This window comes from Schistocerca piceifrons, chromosome 1 (genome assembly GCF_021461385.2).
Source record: "Schistocerca piceifrons isolate TAMUIC-IGC-003096 chromosome 1, iqSchPice1.1, whole genome shotgun sequence".
NCBI lineage: Eukaryota > Metazoa > Arthropoda > Insecta > Orthoptera > Acrididae > Schistocerca > Schistocerca piceifrons.
In genome coordinates this window covers 1,221,224,022-1,221,244,587 of record NC_060138.1, presented here as the reverse complement: position 1 = coordinate 1,221,244,587, position 20,566 = coordinate 1,221,224,022, and the positions used below count along the sequence as shown (strand labels likewise).

The 20,566-nt window shown below is 42.8% G+C and overlaps 1 protein-coding gene across 1 annotated transcript in view; it reads left to right on the top strand.

Annotated features, from left to right (window-relative positions):
- The window catches only part of LOC124779545 (Down syndrome cell adhesion molecule-like protein Dscam2), a 291,097-nt gene that overhangs the window by 251,728 nt on the left and 18,803 nt on the right, over positions 1–20,566 (top strand). The window contains exons 26-31 of the mRNA XM_047253718.1: positions 2,034–2,324; positions 7,488–7,632; positions 7,709–7,881; positions 12,122–12,307; positions 18,398–18,571; positions 19,004–19,124. Coding sequence (XP_047109674.1) covers positions 2,034–2,324; positions 7,488–7,632; positions 7,709–7,881; positions 12,122–12,307; positions 18,398–18,571; positions 19,004–19,124 — 1,090 coding nt within the window. The remainder of the gene's footprint in view (positions 1–2,033; positions 2,325–7,487; positions 7,633–7,708; positions 7,882–12,121; positions 12,308–18,397; positions 18,572–19,003; positions 19,125–20,566) is intronic.

Sequence of the window (20,566 nt, the reverse complement as noted above, 5' to 3'; positions counted from 1 at the left end):
AAGGGTGCTATGAAAAGAAATGGCACCTCAGACCATCACTCCTGGTTGTCGGGCAGTATGGCGGGTCAGTTCGGTATCCCATCGCCGTCCGGGGCGTCTCCAGACACGTCTCCGCTGGTCATTGGGAATCAATTCAAAGCAAGATTCATCGCTGGAGACAATTCTACTCCAGTCAATGAGATTCCAGGCTGAATGTGGCAGACACCATTGCAAATGGATTTGTTGGTGTACAGGGGCCAATGGTAGTCGGCATAGGGGGCGTCGTGAGTTCGGTCTCTTTTACGTGAGCCGCCTACTAATGGCGCTTGTGGTCACTGAAGCACCAGTTGCACGTCATATCGATCTTAATGATGAACCCGGCGCTCTGGGTGCCTCTCTGATTACTGTCCGGTCCTCACGTTCTGGTGTCTCTCTCTAGAACGGCGGGTCTCTTCTTGACGCTGTGTTCGGGCGTGGCTCACCCATTGCTGCCAACATCGTCGGATAGTGGCATCGCTCCTATTCAAATGCGAGTGATTCACCAATTACTCTAACCAGCTTCTTTGAGCCCAACTGATCGTCCTCCCTCTAATGCTAAAATCTTTAAATCTGTGTGCATTGCTCACAGGCATAGTTGTATTGTATTGTATCGTATGCAACTGGGGGCATAGAAACGACGGAGAGGCTTCGTTCCCGCCGTAGCCCTCAGTGGTTCAGAACCCCACAACAGGCTACAGCAGTCCTCTCACCCCACCGCTGCCCCGCACCGAACCTAGAGTTATTGCACGGTTCAGCCCCCAGTGTACCCCCCCCCCCCCCCCCCACCGGGACACCGGGAAAGTCTCACACCAGACGAGTGTAACCCCAAATGTTTGCGTGGTAGAGTAATTATGGTGTGTGCATACATGGAGACAGTGTTTGCGCAGCATAGTGTAACTGGGGCAGAAAAAGGGCAACCAGCCCGCATTCGTCGAGGCAGATGGAAAACTGCCTTAAAAACCATCCACAGGCTGGCCATAACACCCGGAAAGCAGTGCGTTAGACTGCACGGTCAACCAGGCGGGCGAGGCATAGTTACTGTCCAACTGGCCAACCCGGTTAGCCGTGCGATCTAACGCACGGCGTTTCCGAATTGGGAAGGAGCAACTCGTTCCCGGCACGAATCCACCCGGTGGACTTTTGTCGAGGTCCTGTGAGCCGGACAGTCTGTGGATGGTTTTTAGGCGGTTTTCCATCTGCCTCAGCCAATGCGGGCTGGTTCCCCTTATTCCGCCTCAGCTACATTATGTCGGCGATTGCTGCGCAAACAAGTTCTCCACGTTCGCGTACACCACCATTACTCTACCAAGCAAACATAGGGGCTACACTCATCTGGTGTGAGACGTTCCCCGGGAGGGTCCACTGGGGGCAGAACCGCACAATAACCCTGAAAGAGTGGTTCGGTGTGGGTGGCTGAGGGGTGAAGTGGACTGCGGTAGTCGCCGTGGGGTTGTGGACCACTGCGGCTGCGGCGAGGACGGAGCCCCGCCGTCGTTTCTAGGTCCCCGGTTAACATACAATGCAATACAATACTGTCCAACCGAGTACATGAGATGAAACTCGCAAGGTCTTTATGACCTGGTATCAACATGTCGCCTATTTACTATCCTTGTCAGCTATGCACTGAAATTCCGCTGCAGCGTCGCACTTTCATCCGTCGACCGCCAAAGCTTACAGTTTGGCATTTTCCGCCGAAAACTGTATGCCTGTCAGTTTGAGGCCGATTTGTATAACTTCTTCGTGGTGAGTCTTTTTTTTTAGTATAATTTAACTTCACTTTATTCTACATTTAATATCTGACCAACAGCTCTTGTTTTGTTTTTTTAAATTATATATATTTTTTTATTGTCACTGTGCACAGTAACCATAATGCAGATATACATATGACAAATTAAATCATTATAAACACTAATTTATTTCTTGTGTCCTTGAAAACACAAATAAATTTGTGTAGTTTTCTGTCTAAAAATGTATGTGCTCCATATTTGTTACTAATTTAGATAAACGTCTCTTAGAACCGCAGGTACCGAACTCAGATATACTTGTCTCAGCAAATGCAACGTCTCTGTGTTTGCATTTGCACTCTTGGCCAGATGGTGAATGCTCCATGTTGTACTTTGTTGTGGAGTATCGAATTCTCGGAGACGAAAATGAGTGGATACTGATTGACAACAACGCACCACCAAAGACTCTGCTAATAGGGGACCTGCAACCGGCCACGTGGTACCAGCTGAGACTCACCGCCCACAACAGCGCCGGTTCCACAAGGGTGCACTTCAACATCGCCACAACAACAGTCGCTGGCGGTAGGTATCACCTAATCAACGAACTTTATTAAATACAGTACATTCAAATGAAATATTTGAGGCAGAAGACAGGTGTTTGCTTGTGAACTGCCCATACAGGAAACAATGGCAGTGGACTTATAGACTCACAAATCAGAAAAAGACGACTGAACCTCTGCATTTTGTAAGTTTTAACTTCACTCTTACCAGTGACAGTTGCCAATGAAATTTCCTATATGTTCTCTGTATGTGTAATGCCTAGGCGATATTATTTGAAACGACTTATTATATTTGTTCGAAAATGTCTCGTACCATGCCGAAGTTTATTTCTGTGTTAGACTGTAATGGAATACTGACAGTTTCAAGGCATAAATATGAAACAACAACAAAAAAACAATTAATTATGCTATGTATCCAGAAATTTTTTGTAATATGTAAAAAATCTATTTCGAAAAGCTACTTCATTGGGAGGAAACGAAAGACAAAAAATGATGAAATACTTGGGCAGGTATACTAATACTGTGAATGAGGCCCATATCACGATAAAATGACAGGAGGTATGATGGCTGTTCTAAGAACTGGACTCCCAGTAGTTACAGGCTTGCATGTCTTGCGGGAAACTGTAACAGAAATGTCGGAATATACTATATGCACGAACGCTCAAGAAATCTTCAGGACAAAAATTTAGCTTATTCTTCAGCTTCGAACACAGAGCGCCGGAGTAATCATCAGGACATAATTTGACTTGCAAGACGACATATAGCCAAAAATACTACCCAGCTTCATAGATGAATGCAACACAAAGAAACCTTAATGCATGACAATATGTAAAGTATTCTCTTCCGTGCATTTTGCATAGTTCATTTGTAGACATACAATGATGAGTCAACATGTTATGGCCACATGCTTAACAGGGCATGGTCCACGTCTGAAACGAAATACAGTGGTGATTCTGTAACTCATGGGTTCCAAAATTCCTTGGTAGGCTTCCAAAAGTACAGGGTGTTTCAAAAAGAACGTATGTATTTCTAAAACGTATATTTGTTAAACTGTAAGAAATAAACTATGAAACTTGGGACTCATATTTACGAATCTCTCGAGTTTACATTACAGATGTTCAGTATGTCCTCCGCCAGCGACACGAACATCGCATCGATGCTCGAATTCCTCCCACACTCGGGTAAGTAAGTACATCGTCCCTGGTATAATGTCACTATGGCTCCAGTTCCTCAACTTTTTTAGGTTCAAAAATTGGCTCTAAGCACTATGGGACTTAACATCTGAGGTCATCAGAACTACTTACACCTAAGGACATCACACACATCCATGCCCGAGGCAGGATTCGAACCTGAGACCGTAGCAGCAGCGCGGTTCCGGACTGAAGCGCCTAGAATCGCTCGGCCACAGCGGCCGGCTTTCTAGGTTCTGTGGCAGTGTTTGTACATGAACGTTGTCCTTAATGAAAGCCCACAAGACGTCATAGGATGACTGGAGGCCGGCTGAGAAGTGCTAAACCGCCAGCTGTTTGACGATCAGTACAACTGCTCGGATATTAACGTACTTGGTGACTTCAATGAGGGAGTGCCCCGTCTTGCTGACAAATAAAGTTGTCCTCGTAAAGCCTGGGAAACACCGATTTTGAAACATAGTATGACACCGCTGACCGTTAATAGTGTTTCCATCAAGGAACAGATGAATGGGATATCGCATTAAACACATTCACTTTTGACTAATCTCGTGCGTCCATGTGGGTTCTGTTGGCCCCAAAATTCGAATATTGTCTTTGTTTACCTTCCCAGCAAGGCGGAAAGTCGCTTCATCCCTGAGCACGAAGCAAGCATTCTGAAGCTCGTCATAAAATGCCACACATTTGCTTTTGTTGTCATGACGTAGAGCCTGTAACAGCTCTAACTTGTACACCTTCAGAATCAACCGACGTCTCAAAACACGTCAAACTGTTGTTGTAAGCAGTTGTAGCTCCCAAACGACACGACGAATTAATTTTGTGAGACTACGTTTAAAAAGCAGTTTCAGTTCGTGCGACTTACCATCAGAAACACGAGCGCGGCCAGGTCTCTTTCCTTTACATAGATATCCTGTGTCTACAAACTGTCGATACCATCTGTAAATACTCCATCCCTTTGGAGAATCAGTTTTGTGCCTCAACCTGAAATGTCTTTGCACTATAATAACGGAATTTCACTTCGCAAACTCGAGAACGAAAAACAGTTTCTGCTGCAGGGTAGCCATTTTGCAACAAGTGACAGTAACCAAGCAAATAGGAGACAACTGACATTTAGCGGCAATGGACATAAACTATACAACTTGTTCAGCTTCCAATAGCCGAGCCGTAGCGCAACGGCCGATAGTTTTGTCGAGACAATACTTTGTATACGTACATTCTTTCTGAAACACGCTGTATGACGCACCAGATGTCTAGGCACAGGTCTGTGAGCACGGAGCTAGAGCCCCAAATGTGATCTGTCAGCTTCATGTCAGCTGGATTTGGTCACCAAGATATGAGCATGAGTTCACTAATAAGTTCCTCAAAACTGTAGCACGTTTCTGACTTTTTGACACTTATAATTATCCTACTTGGAGTTGCCATCGCCATTGCGAAAGATAACAAACATGAAGTGCTCAGTACTATCGTGGTGCCGTCAGTTGTTATCAAACTTCCAGTCGAAGCAAAGATGAATGGCCCCCTAGGCATAACACTGGCCCCTACCCGCCAACGTCTGCGGTGCGGTTTCAGGCAGCGGTTCGCTTGGATTGCATTTATCCGGACATGACAATGGAACCGGAGTAACAAGAAACTGACGACACGTTGAGATCGATCAACAGTCCAATTATGAAATCCCGAACCCACTGAAACCGTAATTGACGATGTCGTTAGGTCAGCATGGGTTCAAAATGTGTGTGAAATCTTATGGGACTTAACTGCTAAGGTCATCAGTCCCTAAGCTTACACACTACTTAACCTAAATTATCCTAAGGACAAACACACACCCATGCCCGAGGGAGGACTCTAACCTCCGCCGGGACCAGCCGCAAAGTCTATGACTGCAGCGCCCCAGACCGCTCGGCTAATCCCGCGCGGCCCGTCATCATGGGAATACTAAAGTGTCGTCTGCTGCACAGTCCAATTTTCAATAATGTGCACTGTACACTGTGCTCCGAAACGGCTCTTCCTGCATCAGCATTGTATTTTGCCGTCACATCTGTCACATATCGCCACCTATCCTGCTTTACAGTGCAGGCAAGTCACTGACCTCCACGTCCTGATACGAGGTGTTGATGCTGGGATGTAACCTGTCATTCGTAGAATGAAATGTTCCACGTCCTTCACCTCCATTGGGCGACGAAAGACGTTCGTAGGTTAAGGTAGTTAGTAATTAGGAAACATCCCACTTCCGAGAGGTTTTTGATTATTTGTTGCAGATCAAAGCTCTACCCATCCTGTGCTATTGGCGATGAGGGCCGTGGACTGGCACTTCTGCCTGCTGGGTGGAATCTTTAGTTCAGTACGGTCGCGAGTGAAGGGCATGGAGTGCACATTACCTTCATGACGCCAAAGAAATCGCCGAAAAGACAAATGATGTTCAGATTTTATTGTAAAAAATTGTTCAGAGTCTCTCGTGAGACGCATTCATGCAAACACCTACCCGAAATTTTATGACTATGTAGTCGATCACTTAGAAGAAGTTAGGATTTTATGTTATAGGAAATACACTGAGTTCCACTTATCTGGGTGTGTTATTCCACTAGACTGGAGAAAATATCTCTTTCACCATCATCGATGCTGCGAATCGAAGTCCACTGGAGAGAAGGCGGTTCACGGTTCAAGAGCACTGCCTAGCAGGACCCTTGCAGCATTGATATTGTATGGCGACCGACAGAAAACGTAAGTGGACTGGAAAATCCATCAATATACGAGATCGACTACTGGACTGTTTCAACGGCCAATTCCTATTATCTTCAATAGGAAAATAAACCACGAAACATTCCAACGCCGAACACCTTGTCGCTAGTCGTTGTTTCACCGTCTTCAAGCCACCTTCCGTAGGTGCTCACGACAGTAGTAGGCGAACAGCCGACTCTTTTCGTAGTTTCTGAGATGCTCCTTCCTAGACGCCGCACCATTACAGTAGCTCCTTTGTCAAATTCGCTTATGTCAGTGGACTTACCCTTTGCAGTCCGTGTCGTCGCTAGACTGATTCCCCACCTTTTTCTTTATTGCCATTTCATTCCCATGTCCCAGAGCGGCGAAAATGGGCTGGCAGTGAAACAATACTCCACTCTTCAGCCAATGGGGTTAAAAAAAAATGAAAGATTTTCAGAAAGATGAACTGCATATAAGTGTTCTGAAATACATGAAAGACGCTTTTCATTTATGATATTTAGAACACAACTCAGAAAAACATAGGTGGATATTTAAACACGATGAGTTGCGAACAGGTTAAAAATAGAAGCTGCACTGTATTACATTACACTATCACTTTATGAGAGGAGCGTACCTTAGAGGAGAGGTAAGGTGGATTAGTTCTTTACGGTAGATAAGGGGTCTATAGGGCTGTTTAGTTCGAGTGGGTTGCGTTGTGGAGATGGATATCAAGTGGGAGGATGGCTGGTAGGAAAACAGGGGATTCGGGGAACAGTTAGCTAGGACTGGGTCCAGGCGAATGTCAAGAGGGAGGAAAAAAAGTTTAGGATGGAGAGGGACTGAAGCCCTGAAATCGAAAATGGATATGGAGGAGCAGACTGAATCTGATAAGAAGGATGGATGTCAGGGTGGACTTCGCTGTCAGGGAGTGGGGGTCTGTTAAAACTGCGCTCCAGTCATTCCTCATTCGTCTCTACTCTGCTTATATATTTTCCTTACCGCGTCATATGTGTCCACGTCACCACCAGGCGTCATTCAGCATCACGTCGGGCAGTGGTCGTAATGTTTTGGCTCAACATTGTAAGAAAGGAAATGCGAGAGTTAAAGATGACGAATGAAAGAGAAGAGATCTCTTGGGTCACTAAAAATACATATTGTAAGAAAAAGTCGCAAATAAAAACGGACGCATTTCTTCTCGTTTAAATAGTGTTCAACAACAAATCTATTGACAGAGCGTAAGCAGAAGCTATATAGATATAATGTAATACCTAATGTACTGATTGTTACATTTCTGTCTTCAGCAACAGTTGGTCCAATACAAGAAAACCGAAGCCCGACAGATACAGCTCGGTTCTATGAGGACATTCACGTAATAGTGCCTACGGTTTGCTCGGCAATATTCTTGTTGTCAGCTGGCCTGTTAGTGTATGTGGCCATTCACAGGAGGTAAGCAAGTAAACTCCAGTAACTATCAAATCCGTGCTGTGTATTTATGTTAATGAATACATGAAACTCTTCTCAGACAGTGTCAGCGAGATGCGCAGTACAAAAGTAACAGGGGAGTTCCCGAAAGCCCGAGTGCTTGCAAGGCCGCCGCTGAAATGGACAACAAGAGGAACTTCCAGCAGATATACTCAGCGTCCCCCACCAAAATGGACGACCATCAACTAGTTAAGCAGTCAGATGCTTCTTCCGGTGAGAAACAAATTGTAATATTAGCAACTGAACGTGATCTCTTTTTACATACGTAATACAACTTGAAACTAATCTTTATACTTTAAATACATTAATCGCCATTTCATTACCTCAAACCACGCTTTAATGATGGATGAATTTCTAAATACGATTCTCCTTACTGGACTTTATTCTATTTTCTGAGATCAACGTAACAAATCTCCCGATATTTCCTCATTACTTTTCCTTCGAAAATGTTTTTAAGAAATGTATTATCGCTAAGAGCAAAGTCAACCATTTTTGCTCCCCTTCGCTTTATTTCTTTCAGGAACTGTCTTCTTTCAACTACCTGTAACAGAACCATTTCATTTGTTTTCTTTTGACCCTTGCTCGTTTTTGTTACTTTCCTCCCTTCCCTGCAGATGGTCCTTGTCTTTCTTCTCTATTCATCTTTCACTTACTTTCGGCAGTATGCTCCATTCGTAACCCGTGGTGAAAGCATTCCTTATTTTGATGTTCCTGTTCTTGTCTGTTACTAAAGTTAACGAAATTCTGTTGTTATGAAAAGTTTTAATTGGTAAAGACTGCTCTTCTAATTTCTAAATATCATTTCTTATTATATCAACTGATTCTTCCTAACCAACAAAATTGTTTCACTTGACTGATCCTTTAGTTACCGAGTTTTACATTTGTTGGTGCTGTTAGGTGGCTGTTGCTTATTTCCGTTAGTTTTGTCTTCTTTGTATTTATTTTTAGCTTATATTGGTGATAGAAACTGTTAGTAATTTCGACATTTTTTCATGTCCTTTTCTGAGTCTACAACTAGAGTAATGTCCTCGGCGAATAATATGCAGTAATTCACGTAACTTTACGTCTTTGGTTTTCTGTTTTCATGTGTTATTTCCTTCTTAAATAAACACATTGTGACCAGATGAAACTACTTTCGTTCGACCATTACTTTGGGTTCTTTGGTTGCTCTGGGAGAAGGCTCATCAATCTAGAAACACGAAATATTAGTTCACTTTATTACAGAAATGAATCAAATATTTACTTAATATTGACTCACTTCTTTACCACAGGAGTACCGGATAATTTAAAACTGTCATTCACTAGTAAAGCATCACATGATGCACTGGTTAACAAACTGTTCTCTTGAGGTACGAAATGCAACATTTATGAAAGTACATTTCATAAGAAATTTAACAACTCGTTGGTCCTACACTATGATGTTGACTCCTTCAGATGAGGTCACGAACTAGGCTGAGCTCTTGCATGGTCGACCCTACAGAGGGATCCATAAAAATGTAGACACTCTTTGATAGTTAATAACTTTGGAATAAAATTATATACCGTTGCAGTTCTGCCCGGCAGCATAGTCCATTGTTTTCTCAACACGTCTTGGCGCACGTTTTCCAGCAGATGACAGTGCAGCAATGAATTAAGTAAGATTGTCGTTGAAGTGGTACTGGAAGTACGAAATCATGATGGAAGTACAACAGCAATGGCGTAATGTGTTTGTAACACAGCCATCAACACGTACAACAATTTATCGTATTCGGGATAAATTTAAAGCCCATGGTACCGTTCAGGATGTGCATAAGGAAAGATCTGGACGGCCAAAAACATCAAATAGTCCACTTTCCAGCACTACTGTGTTGCAACATTTTACTAGGTCACCTAAGAAATCTGTGTAGCGGGGTGCACGTCAAAGAGGGGGTAAACCGATCAAGCGTACGACGAATTCTGAAGGCTGCAAAGTGGAAAATGTACATTCCAAGATCACTACACACTATGAACGATAACGACGCGGATCTAAGGATGGACGACTGCGAGTGGTCTGAAGGCATGCTTCGCGAAGATGAAAGGTTTGCAGGGATGGTTATTTGGTCTGACGAGGCTCAGTTCAAACTGAACGGTACTGTAAACCGCCACAGCTGTGCGTAGTGGGCTCCTGAAAATCTTCACATTGACGTGGACAAACATGGTAATCTACCGGGGTTAACGTGTGGTGTGACCTGTCATCGGGTGATGTGATTGCCCATTCTTCTTTGAAGGTACCATAACTGGTGAGGCGCTGCAAAAATCGGTTTTACCTGTCATCCGAGATGTGTTTGGAAACGATAGATTTTACCTACAAGATGACGCTCCGCTTCCCTAACACAGAGGTGTCAAAGCGTACTTGTATGAAAATCTAATTGGACGATGGACAGGTCGAAGAGGAGCTGTTGGCTATCCACTACGGTCTCCAGACTTCACGCCTCTTGACTTCTACCTATGGGACGGCCTTGAAAAATGAAGTTTATCAACAGAAGCCAGATACACTGAACGAGCTACGAGAAACAATTGAGGCGTCCTGTGCCGCTGTCACACGACAGCACCATTTCGGTCATCAATAGCTCAACGGCATCGATATTGTTTGGCTGCTGATGGGGGTCACTTTGAACACATAATAGATCCTTCTCCCCCCCCCCCCCTGCATGAACTGTAATGGTATGTCATTTTGTTCCATTAATATTGACTATCAAAAACTGTCTACATTTTTCTGGACGCCTCTGTAAATTAAGCTCAGCGCGAGGGCGCTGATGTGTTGAGAGGGAGGAGTGGTCTTCTGGGGTTTCTCCCATTGGTTGTTGCGAATTGCAGGGAGGCCTCGCTAATGTCTCTGGTATGGATTCGCGTTGCCGACTTTGGTGTGAGGCTCTGCCTCAAATTTCTTCTGATTTTTTGCTGTTCTTTCACACGCATGTATGGCTATTTGCGTGGACTGATGCTAATAGAAATTCCTTACAACCTTCTAATCCTTCCAGTCAATACCTATACTCTACATAAACTCAAAAACATACAGTTTGCCATGTCAAAAGCCATTGAAATATATGCAAGCAACTGAGGTATTTAGGTCGTTATCGACTATCTTTGTATCACCATTCGCAAGGATAAAATTGCTTACGTAATTACTCTTCCTGATCCATACTCAAACTCATCTTCCTTTATTTCATATTTCTTATTCTACTCCTTATCATGTTACTAATATTTACAATCTGTGCGACAAAATAGGCGTAGTTCTGTGATTACAACATCCCACGACATTTGTCTTTTTTGTTACTGTACTTGTTCTATTTCTGTTGAAGATATGAAGTTTTCAGGAATTTCTCCAGCCTTCTGTCATTCTGTAATGATCCTTCATATTCACCGGAATGTCGTTAAGAATTCTGACAGTATGCCAGAAATCCTTGTTGCTTTTCAATTGCAGGGCTCATTCAGATTCGTCTACGATTAACGGTATTCAAGATTTGACGTGATGGGCGTCAATTTTAATCGCGAAACATTTGCCACGTTGATTTACTGTGGTATAAATAACAGTATAACACATTTCTATAACGTTATTGAACCATATGACAAAGACACGTAAAAGAGCTAATGGTCAGACACACAATCGTCTCCAGTGTAGCATCAAAGCTGTATGGGCAGGAGTCCAGTTTCCCTTCCACAGTTAACTGCTACACTGAGATTTTATATGCATGATTATGTTCCTTATTTTAGAGATTTCAATTAATTAAGTGATAAATAATAAAAATAACCAATTCTTACACATTCTTGTAAACGTATTGCAGATGTGATTTTCCATTACGTCCTGTCGGTCTTAGAAACTAAATAAAATGTTTTTAGGTGTTGGCCATAGGCATTTCCCTTCATTTATTTTCAAAGCCTCTTCAGCGGCCTGTAATAAATGAACGGAATTAGTACACACGACAACATAGTGGAAACATTACTTTGAAACAACTTCTACACCCAAATTTTTCGCGTTAATTTTTTTTTTTTTTACTTTGAAAACAACTATTGGCGTGCATGTGTTCCTGTTTTTAGGTCTTATTGCTTTCTCTTACGATTTTTTACAATATTTTGTCGTATATTTGCTGTACTGAACTTTTTTCTTGAGCTGGCAGTTCACTGCAATAGTTATGCAAGCATTTTTATAAAATCCTGTTTTTAAAATCTGCCACTTTACAATTTCTGTAATATTTTCTCATTTTTATTGAAAATGAAATAAATAATAAGGTGACATTTCTACTGTTGTCCAGTTTGCTAAAAAAGATTTTGTTAGCCACTGAATCATATTTGCCACAGAGATTTAAAACTTTTCGTACTGCATACAACCCAGATTTTAATGTCACGTATCAGTAAAAAGCATCTAGTAACGCTATTATCACATTTTACTGAAAATACCTGTGCACTGTTATTTCAATAAGTTTTACTATTTCAGATCTGTACGAGATGAGTCCGTATGCTACATTTCCTGTGTCATCTGATCCTCCTAGGACAATAAATGCACGGACAATGGACTACGCCATGCAGTTTAAAACATTTGGACATTTGGAAAATGACTGTGGCGTGCAACACGGATTTACTCGAACGGTCAACAAAAAATTTCAGCATATACATCCCGCTGGTAATATAGGATACTAATTTTTGCATTAAATTTCAATTAAAAAATTAGGAGTATGATATTTACCTCTACTTGTGTGTGTAGATATTAATTTCTATGGTTTCTGTTATTTTTCTTGTTCTTGAAATCTAGTTCATTGACATTTCAATGCTGCTATAATAGTTAGTTCTTTAGGGGTGACGGTGTTACATGAAACTTATACATAATTTTTCTAGAGTATCAAGAGTTCATTTTTAAGTGGTGTTAAAAGTAGTAACTAACTATACCAGATTAAGAAACAGTCTATACATTTCACACTATTTAGCTCTACTATCTATTTGCCCTTAAGTTTCTTTCTCACATACTGTTTGATTATGGCTCTGTTCACTTCCTGATGATTTTGTTTCTGAGCTTCATAAGCTGCTTGCTTCTTACCCCCTTCTTTTCGGTGATAAGCACGTGTGTTTCTTCTTTAGATCTACTGTTGCTCGAACATTGGTGGATTTTTATTATTTTCCTCTGTATTATATTCTACAACTGTTCTACTCAACTGTCCTCCATCAGTCGAGGTGACATGTTGTTTCAAGCAATTCAGAAAGAGCAGGAATTGTGCTCCACCTTTTAATCATCTCGTATTAGACAGGACATTAAGCCCAAATGTTCCTTCCTTCTTCAAACTATCCTCCACTTCATTAGGCGGCCCTTTCTTAAGCGTGTTGAAGAATTTCCATTTCTTTTTAGTCTTTCTTAATTTTGCGTCATTGTTGGGCTATCTCCACATCTAAATATGTTTTACACAGCGGCAACCTGGTTCCTGAGTCTTTGTCTAATCCTGGTGTAATACAGGTGGTATCTTACTGAGTTTTACAGTCTTTAACATGCATACATTCTCCCTTTTAAATTTCTAAAGATATCTTCTTAACTTCGAAATAATAATACTATACAGTCTGATACATAGAGATACTGATAACTTAAAACTTCATCCTTTGTGCGCTAGAAAGTATGTATCTTTAGTTCTATTTCTGTATTGTCGTAACAGTCATTTATTTTACAGTCTAAGAGTCCTTGTTACATTATAAAATTGTCTTTGGCGTTTTTAAGAATAAGTAGTTTGCAGTAGCACTGCGTTCAAGACAGATATCTGTTACAGCAACCTGCAGAAATACGGCTCTACTATAAATGATTCATTCATCTTGAAAGTTCTGTAGTTTCCAAAGTATTACATGTACAAAGATGATCCATGCTTGAATGGAACGACAAACTCGCTGAGTTTGCATTGTGCCCACCAGCTGGCGTTAAGTGTTCAGTGCCTTAAGAAAATGGCGACAAAGAAAAGAGTTTTTGTTTGTTGGAATATACGAGGTGTTTATCTGTTACAACAGTGCTGCGTGCATTCCGAAGGAACTATGGAAAATAACTGCCATGTGAACAGAGCAAGGCGAGACAATGGAGCATCGTTGTTCGTCGCTAACGAAACGACGAACTTTGACATCACTGGAGTGGGCGCAGTGGTGAATAAGACGCGGCTCTGTTAACTTGGCTCCTGAGGCCTTCTGACCTAATACCTTGTACCTTTTTCCTTTTGCGACATATTAAAGACCGTACTTACATATCCCTACTGCCCGGAACTCCGGAATAGGTCAGAGAATGCTTCACTATGACCATTCATAGGATGTTGCTACGTAACGTATGGAACAAACTCGGCTACCGTTTGTACGTGTGTCGTGCCACCAGAGGGACTCTCACAAAAAATTTATAGAGTGAAAAATGCAAACTTGATGAGTTCATAGTTCTAGTCAAGCGTCAATCGTATTTTTATATGTTATACTTCGGAAAATAAAGAGCTTTGAAAACGAATGTGTCATTTATAGTAGCTCTGTACTTTACACGAATAAAATATTCATACCGACTCTCTAGTAGTCAAATAAGATACATAGGAGAGTAATAATAACTTTGGAAGTAAGATATAATACTCGACTAGAGATTTAAGTATACAAATTATCTAACAGCATATCCCCAGTTCCTTCTCTTATACGTGATGCAGAAAAAAGCCGATAAGGTCAGAGCAGGAAAGGGGAAATGGAATCGCGCACAACCGTTGTGGAACAAAGGGCATAAAACAGTAGCCAATCGTTGACGAGTGTAGGAAAGAGTGAACTTCTAGCATAATGTGCCAAAACAGAAGCCGTTATGCTAAAAGGTATGCTTACTTGTTATATCAGCTCAAAATAATTGTTTGCAGTAGTCAAGGAAAAGGAAGGAAGGAAAACTTTAAAGTCTTCCCCACGGCTGCTTAAGTCAGACCTGATTTTTTCTGATGTTAACTGAGTAAACCTTGGTTTTTAAATCTATTACACTAGGAGTATCACAATGTCATTAATTTGTTACGGGAATATGCTGCACTGTAGAAACAGCACGGCTACATGCAGTGCTGTAAGGTGCAATGTTTCTTATAATGAAGTCTAAAGAGCAGGTGTAGCAATTTTTGCAAAGAACAGTATCAATTTTTATTCTAACAGGTAGATTATCAACTGTAAAATAAGTAACTTTCAATAAATAAATTTTAAACACTCATTTTTTCTCAAGTACCATTTTTATGTGGTAATTGTGGTGCCGCATCATTTTTTAAATAGGTTACGGCACCAGTTTCTTCTATAGTAATGAACACTGTCGATCTTATGTGGAAAATACTAAAACTTGAATTTAACAGACTTCTTTTTCAGCGGGGACCCACAACGGAAGTTTTGTTAACTCACAAAGATTGTTTTGATTACCTTTCTGCTACTTCGGAATTTGAAAATGTCGAAGAGTCAGTTTTGTGCAACGCCTTGGTCTTTCCCAAATTGCGCCAGTTGCCTAATATCTCTGCTGGCAACTCTCAATAAATCGATCGGTACCTCACTTTCATATTCAGTGACCTTCTAAAAATACATCAGTGAAATTCGGTTCTCGTATCAATTATCACTTTTCGACGACAGACTAAAGAAATTCATAGTCATTTTTATCATATTCAAACATAACAATATTCTTAATTAAGAAACACGTCAACTTTCACAGTTATCGATGTAGTCTACGTTTTGACATCAGAAATCATACACTAACATAGGTGTTCTTAGTATCAAGTCTAAACAAGATCTGACCTTAAACATGCAACTTTTCCATTCCAGACATAGCTCCCCATTATTACAACACATTTCAACAACTAGTTTGATTCATTAATTTGATTTAAGTAAAAGGTGATAACACGTGCCGACAGGACTTCTCTGAACATTGACTCTGCTGCCAACTGCGCGTTAGGACATGCTGTAACGTCTGGACCTTCTTGTCACACCACAGAGGCTAATGCTTGAACTTTCTGCCTCCTGTATCACTACAAAGTTGAGTCTGCACGAAACGATTCGCTCATCGTCTCATAAAGTACCTGGTGTGTTTCGAATGAGTTTCTTGGTCTCAAAACTCTTCCTAGCAGCACTTCATTGTGAATTTTAAAATTTTCCCGGCGAATTTCGGGCTTGCAGCCGGTCGTCGTTCAATACCTCGCACGATACTTTGGTGGCCAACCTTTTTATGGAGGATTTTGAGGAGAGAGCGCTTGAACCAGCTGCCCTGAAACCAACAGGTTTTTGGAGGTATGTGGATGACACTTTCATAGTGTGGCCTCATGGAGAAGACAAATTAATGGAGTTTCTACATCACCTCAACTCCATTCACAGCAACATCCTGTTCACCATGGAAATAGAGAAAATGGTTGTTTGCCTTTCTCGGATGTCCTGGTTCGAAGGAAGAATGATGGTTCTCTAGGGCATTCACTTTACCGGAAGCCCACTCATACTGATTTTTACCTGCAAGCATCGAGTTGCCATTACCCGTCACAAACCATGAATGCGCTTAAAATACTTATTCATAGAGATCACACTGTCTCAGATCTAGATAGCTTACCTCAAGAACTAGCCCATCTAAAGACAGTCTTCAGCGAAAATGTGTATTCCATCCGGCAGATTAACAGGGCACTAACAGTTAAAACTAAGAAGCAGGAAGTGGATAAAGAGGAGAACACGCTGGAAAAACCTTTAGCTTTTCTTCCTTTCGTTGGCAACATTAAGTTTAAAATGGCAAGGATACTCCGAAAATTTTAGGTACAAATGGTTTTCCGCCCACCATCGAAGTTTGCGGACCTTGTGGGATCAGTTAAGGACAATCTGTTACTACGAAAGGCCGGATATTACAAGATACCGTGCCAATGTGGTATGGTTTACATAGGTCAAACCACACGCACCGTGAAAGAACGCTGCGCTGAACATTAAACTTATATTTACCTGCAAACTGAGCTGATCCTTGTGGATGGGTGACGCTTTAATTCGCGTCCCATTACAACATTCAATGCAGCATGAGAAAACAATGATTTTGTCCGCAGAAACGTCTTTCTGGGACTCCATTATTAAATAATCCGTAGAAATACGACTGGCGGAAAACCTGTTGAACCGTGACAGCGGCTACCAGCTGGACAGTGCATGGAATCCCATCATCTCCATGATTTGCTCAAATCGAAGACGACAGAGTGCGTCGACGGCCGTGGCAAACAGCAACGCCGAGGGCGACTGAGTTCCGCTATTCCACCAGCGAGGGCGCTGCCGGCAGGCAGTGTGGTTCATCTATCAAGTTTTCGACGCATGCGCAGAATAGTTACAACGGGCTATATATTGCGGAACGGAAGACGTTTTCGCCTCCGCCTCCTGAAACTCCTGTCCGGCCGGACGTGGGGTCTGCATCCTTCCACCATCCTTCACACCTACAAATCCGTGATCCGCCCCATCCTCTGTTATGCCAGCGTAGCTTGGATTTCCGCCCCTCCCCGGTTCTATAACGCCCTCCAAACTCGAACTCCATGCGCTCCGCCTCGCCTTCCGCATCCGCCTTCCGTCCCCCATGCGCATCCTCTACGACCTCATCCCCTTCCCCCACCTTCTCCTTTTCCTTGAACACATCCACACACTATATATTGTCCGTCGCCTTGATCCCCCTCACCCCCTGGTGTCTCCCTTCCTCTCCACCCCCACCAGTTGCCGCGCCTTTACCGTTGTGTCCCACCCTCTTTCCATCTCCACACCCTCCATCTCCTTTCCCAACGCAACATCCACCGTCTACCCCTGCCGGATGATGAGCTTCGCCCTAACATCTACCCTTCCTACCAACTCTAACCCCATCTTCCTGCCTCCTCCCCAGGGCTCCCTCTCCTCCCCCTCCCACCTCCTGAGTGGCTTCCCCCTCCTACTCCCCCTCCCTCTCCTGTCCTCCCCTTCAGTGTCTCGGCACTTCCTCCTGCCTTGTCTTCCCTCTTCCTCTCCCACCCCACATGTCTCCTGCCTCTTTGTGAACCCACTGATGCCCCTCCTCTCTTCATCCCGCCACTTCCCCTGCTGCCCCTTGCTCTACCCTCCTTTTCCATCCTCTCTGCCCTTTCCGTCGGCAGGTCCCGCCTGGCAGTTTTATTCTTTGTCGTGTGTGCTCCAAGTGGGTTTTAAGTGTGTTGTTCCAGAGTGTTTTTACTACTGTGGCCGCCTTTTATTGTGTGCATGTTTTGAAGAATCGCTAACTGTGTTTTTTAACTTTCTGGTGACTTTTTTTTAACTGTCCTCCATGAATGTCCCCATGTTAGTCTATTTTTTACCTCCATTTCTTCCCATTATTCTGTTTTAAGTTCCCCTTTATCGCCTTATGTATGTAACATTTTATTCTTATTTTAAGTTGTCATGTCACTCGGCTGAAGGGTGGCGGATTGTGCCGCTGACAGCCCTCCCCTGCCCATATGGGGCAGGGTAATGAAATCACAATAAAGAAAAAAAAAGACGTTTTCACCAGTCTGCGACGGTTCACCTGAAGATGACTGGCAGGTGCGCAGTTGAAATACTGTGCGAGGTATTGAACGACGACTGGCTGCAAGCCCGAAATTTGTTTGAACAGCTCTTCATTGTTTACTTCTGCGCACACGTCACAGATTGGCTGCCGTTTTGAGGGCGTATCATCACGGTGATACATTTCCGACCTGTAGGTATCTGGAAACTGTGACAACGTAATATCGCTAAAGCACATAACCGTTCCCTTCTCTGCCTGCAGGGAGTGACATGCAGCAGTCGATGACGTCGTCCAGCCTGCACAGGCACAGCAACGGCGAACACGGCCTCAAGAGGGCCGACGCCGGCCACAACTCGGAGTCGGACACGAGCGGCAGCCCCTCGGCAGCGAGCAGGTACCGGATGCCCCTGAAGCAGGCCACGGCGAGGAGCCTAGGTACGCTGGCCGGCGAGTACTGCCACTTGGCGGCTCACCACACTGCTACACAGCGCAAAATCTGCTTCAGAGCTTTCTGTCACACTACGAAACAAACTGCGTCCTGTTCTGCATGTCGATTTACCTAACACGTGGCAAACCAAAAAAAAATATTAGCTGCTTTTGCATAAAGTTTACAAAGGGCACAGATTTTGCTAAAGAAACTGTCACCGCACAACCTGCAGAGTCTGGTACTTAAATATACAAAATTAGTTTTACAGTTATTTCGAGAAACATATAAACAAATGACATTCCAGTAAAAAAGAAATATGTCTTGCATAACTTGCAGTACAAAGTACGCCCATGCGATAGGTGCGCTACCACAAATTACACAACGCAAACGGTGTGCCCATCCTGCAGTTTTTACTTTGCACGTGTATGTGTGTGTTGCAGAAATTTATCACCTTGACTCTAGTACTGAGTCCAATGAGATGTCTCCCATCCCTCAAAGGAGACGGACACCGCGGCATTATCCTGCCTGCAGTGGTGATAAAAGAGTGACGTCACACGACAGGTAGTCAAGGTTTGTTTCTACAGACTAATTATACTTTCATTTCTTCTGAATCTTTTACTTACTATTTTCGATGATAAAATGGATGATTAACATCATCTGTGGCCGGAAAATATTAAACCACAGGCAGCTTTAGCTTACAATATAAAATCCATGTATGGAGAATCTGCTCATCATATTTATGCATCCCAGTGCAGAAACATTTTCCATATTTAAATAATGCTTCCAAATCTCTTCAAATGATTCAAGTGGCTCTGAGCACTATGGGACTTAACATTTGAGGTCATCAGTTCCCTAGACTTAGAACTACTTAAACCTAACGAATCTAACGACATCACACACATCCATGCCCGAGGCAGGATTCAAACCTGCTACCGTAGCAGCAGCGCGGTTCCGGACTGAAGCGCCTAGAACCGCTCGGTCACAACGGCTGGCCCAAATCTCTTCCTTCAGATAGTTCATTAATGGTGGCCTCAGCCATTGCTAGAAGCATAAAACAATGTTTCATCAATTCTCTGAATTTCTACTTTCATACATATACACTTCGTGATTGTGTATGTAAGTAACACGACAGGAAGCTTAGCCTGTGAACCCTGGAGGCAATGTCACGTTTAACTCCACAGTCGTAACGCAACACAAGACATACCTTAATAGTCCATATAAATCCACCAGGTGAAGAAGAATACATAGTGACCGGTAACAGCAATCATGTTGTTTTATTCAAAGGAAACAGTTTTGATTCGTGGTAGTGAGGCAACGCTTTGTAATGTGAAAATTATTCAAAAACCACGGATCTCTTCGTGAGAAATGGAGATATGCTTGTTGACATTCACTGGAAGAGACAGGAAAATAAGAAATTGAGTCAGAAAATAGACTGGAATAGAGGATGCTTTTGTCACTGTAATGACAAAAACAGGAAGATGGGCGAGACCCCGAGCCACGTGAATGGATGCTACTTGAACCAAGGAAGATCTTTGCTGGGTTTCAAAAGGTAATAAATGATCGGATCGGAATAGCAACATAGTGGAAGGTGGGAGGGTGATTCTAGGAACATCAGGTCTGTGTACAGCTGAAGATGATAATGCATGGAAAAGAGGAGGGTTTTACTACCCAGCATAGAAAGTCACAGGGCTCCTGCTGCTTCTGCATCTTCACTGCTGCTGCTGCTGGTGCTGCTTTTGATGATGATGACGATGATGATGACGATGGTGAGGATGATATATTACTCAGTAGAACTCACGCAAGGTAACTTGGACAGAAGTTCTCAATGTACGAACTAGAACAAGTTGAACTACAAAATAGCGAAGTGGCACAAAAATCTACCTGAATTCCACCACCAACCAAAAAGCGGATCAAGTACAGTATACGTCGGCAGATATACAATGTGATAAATGTGACACTTGTTGTGGTTTCCACTGTCATTCAGAGCTATTTGACAATCTAGG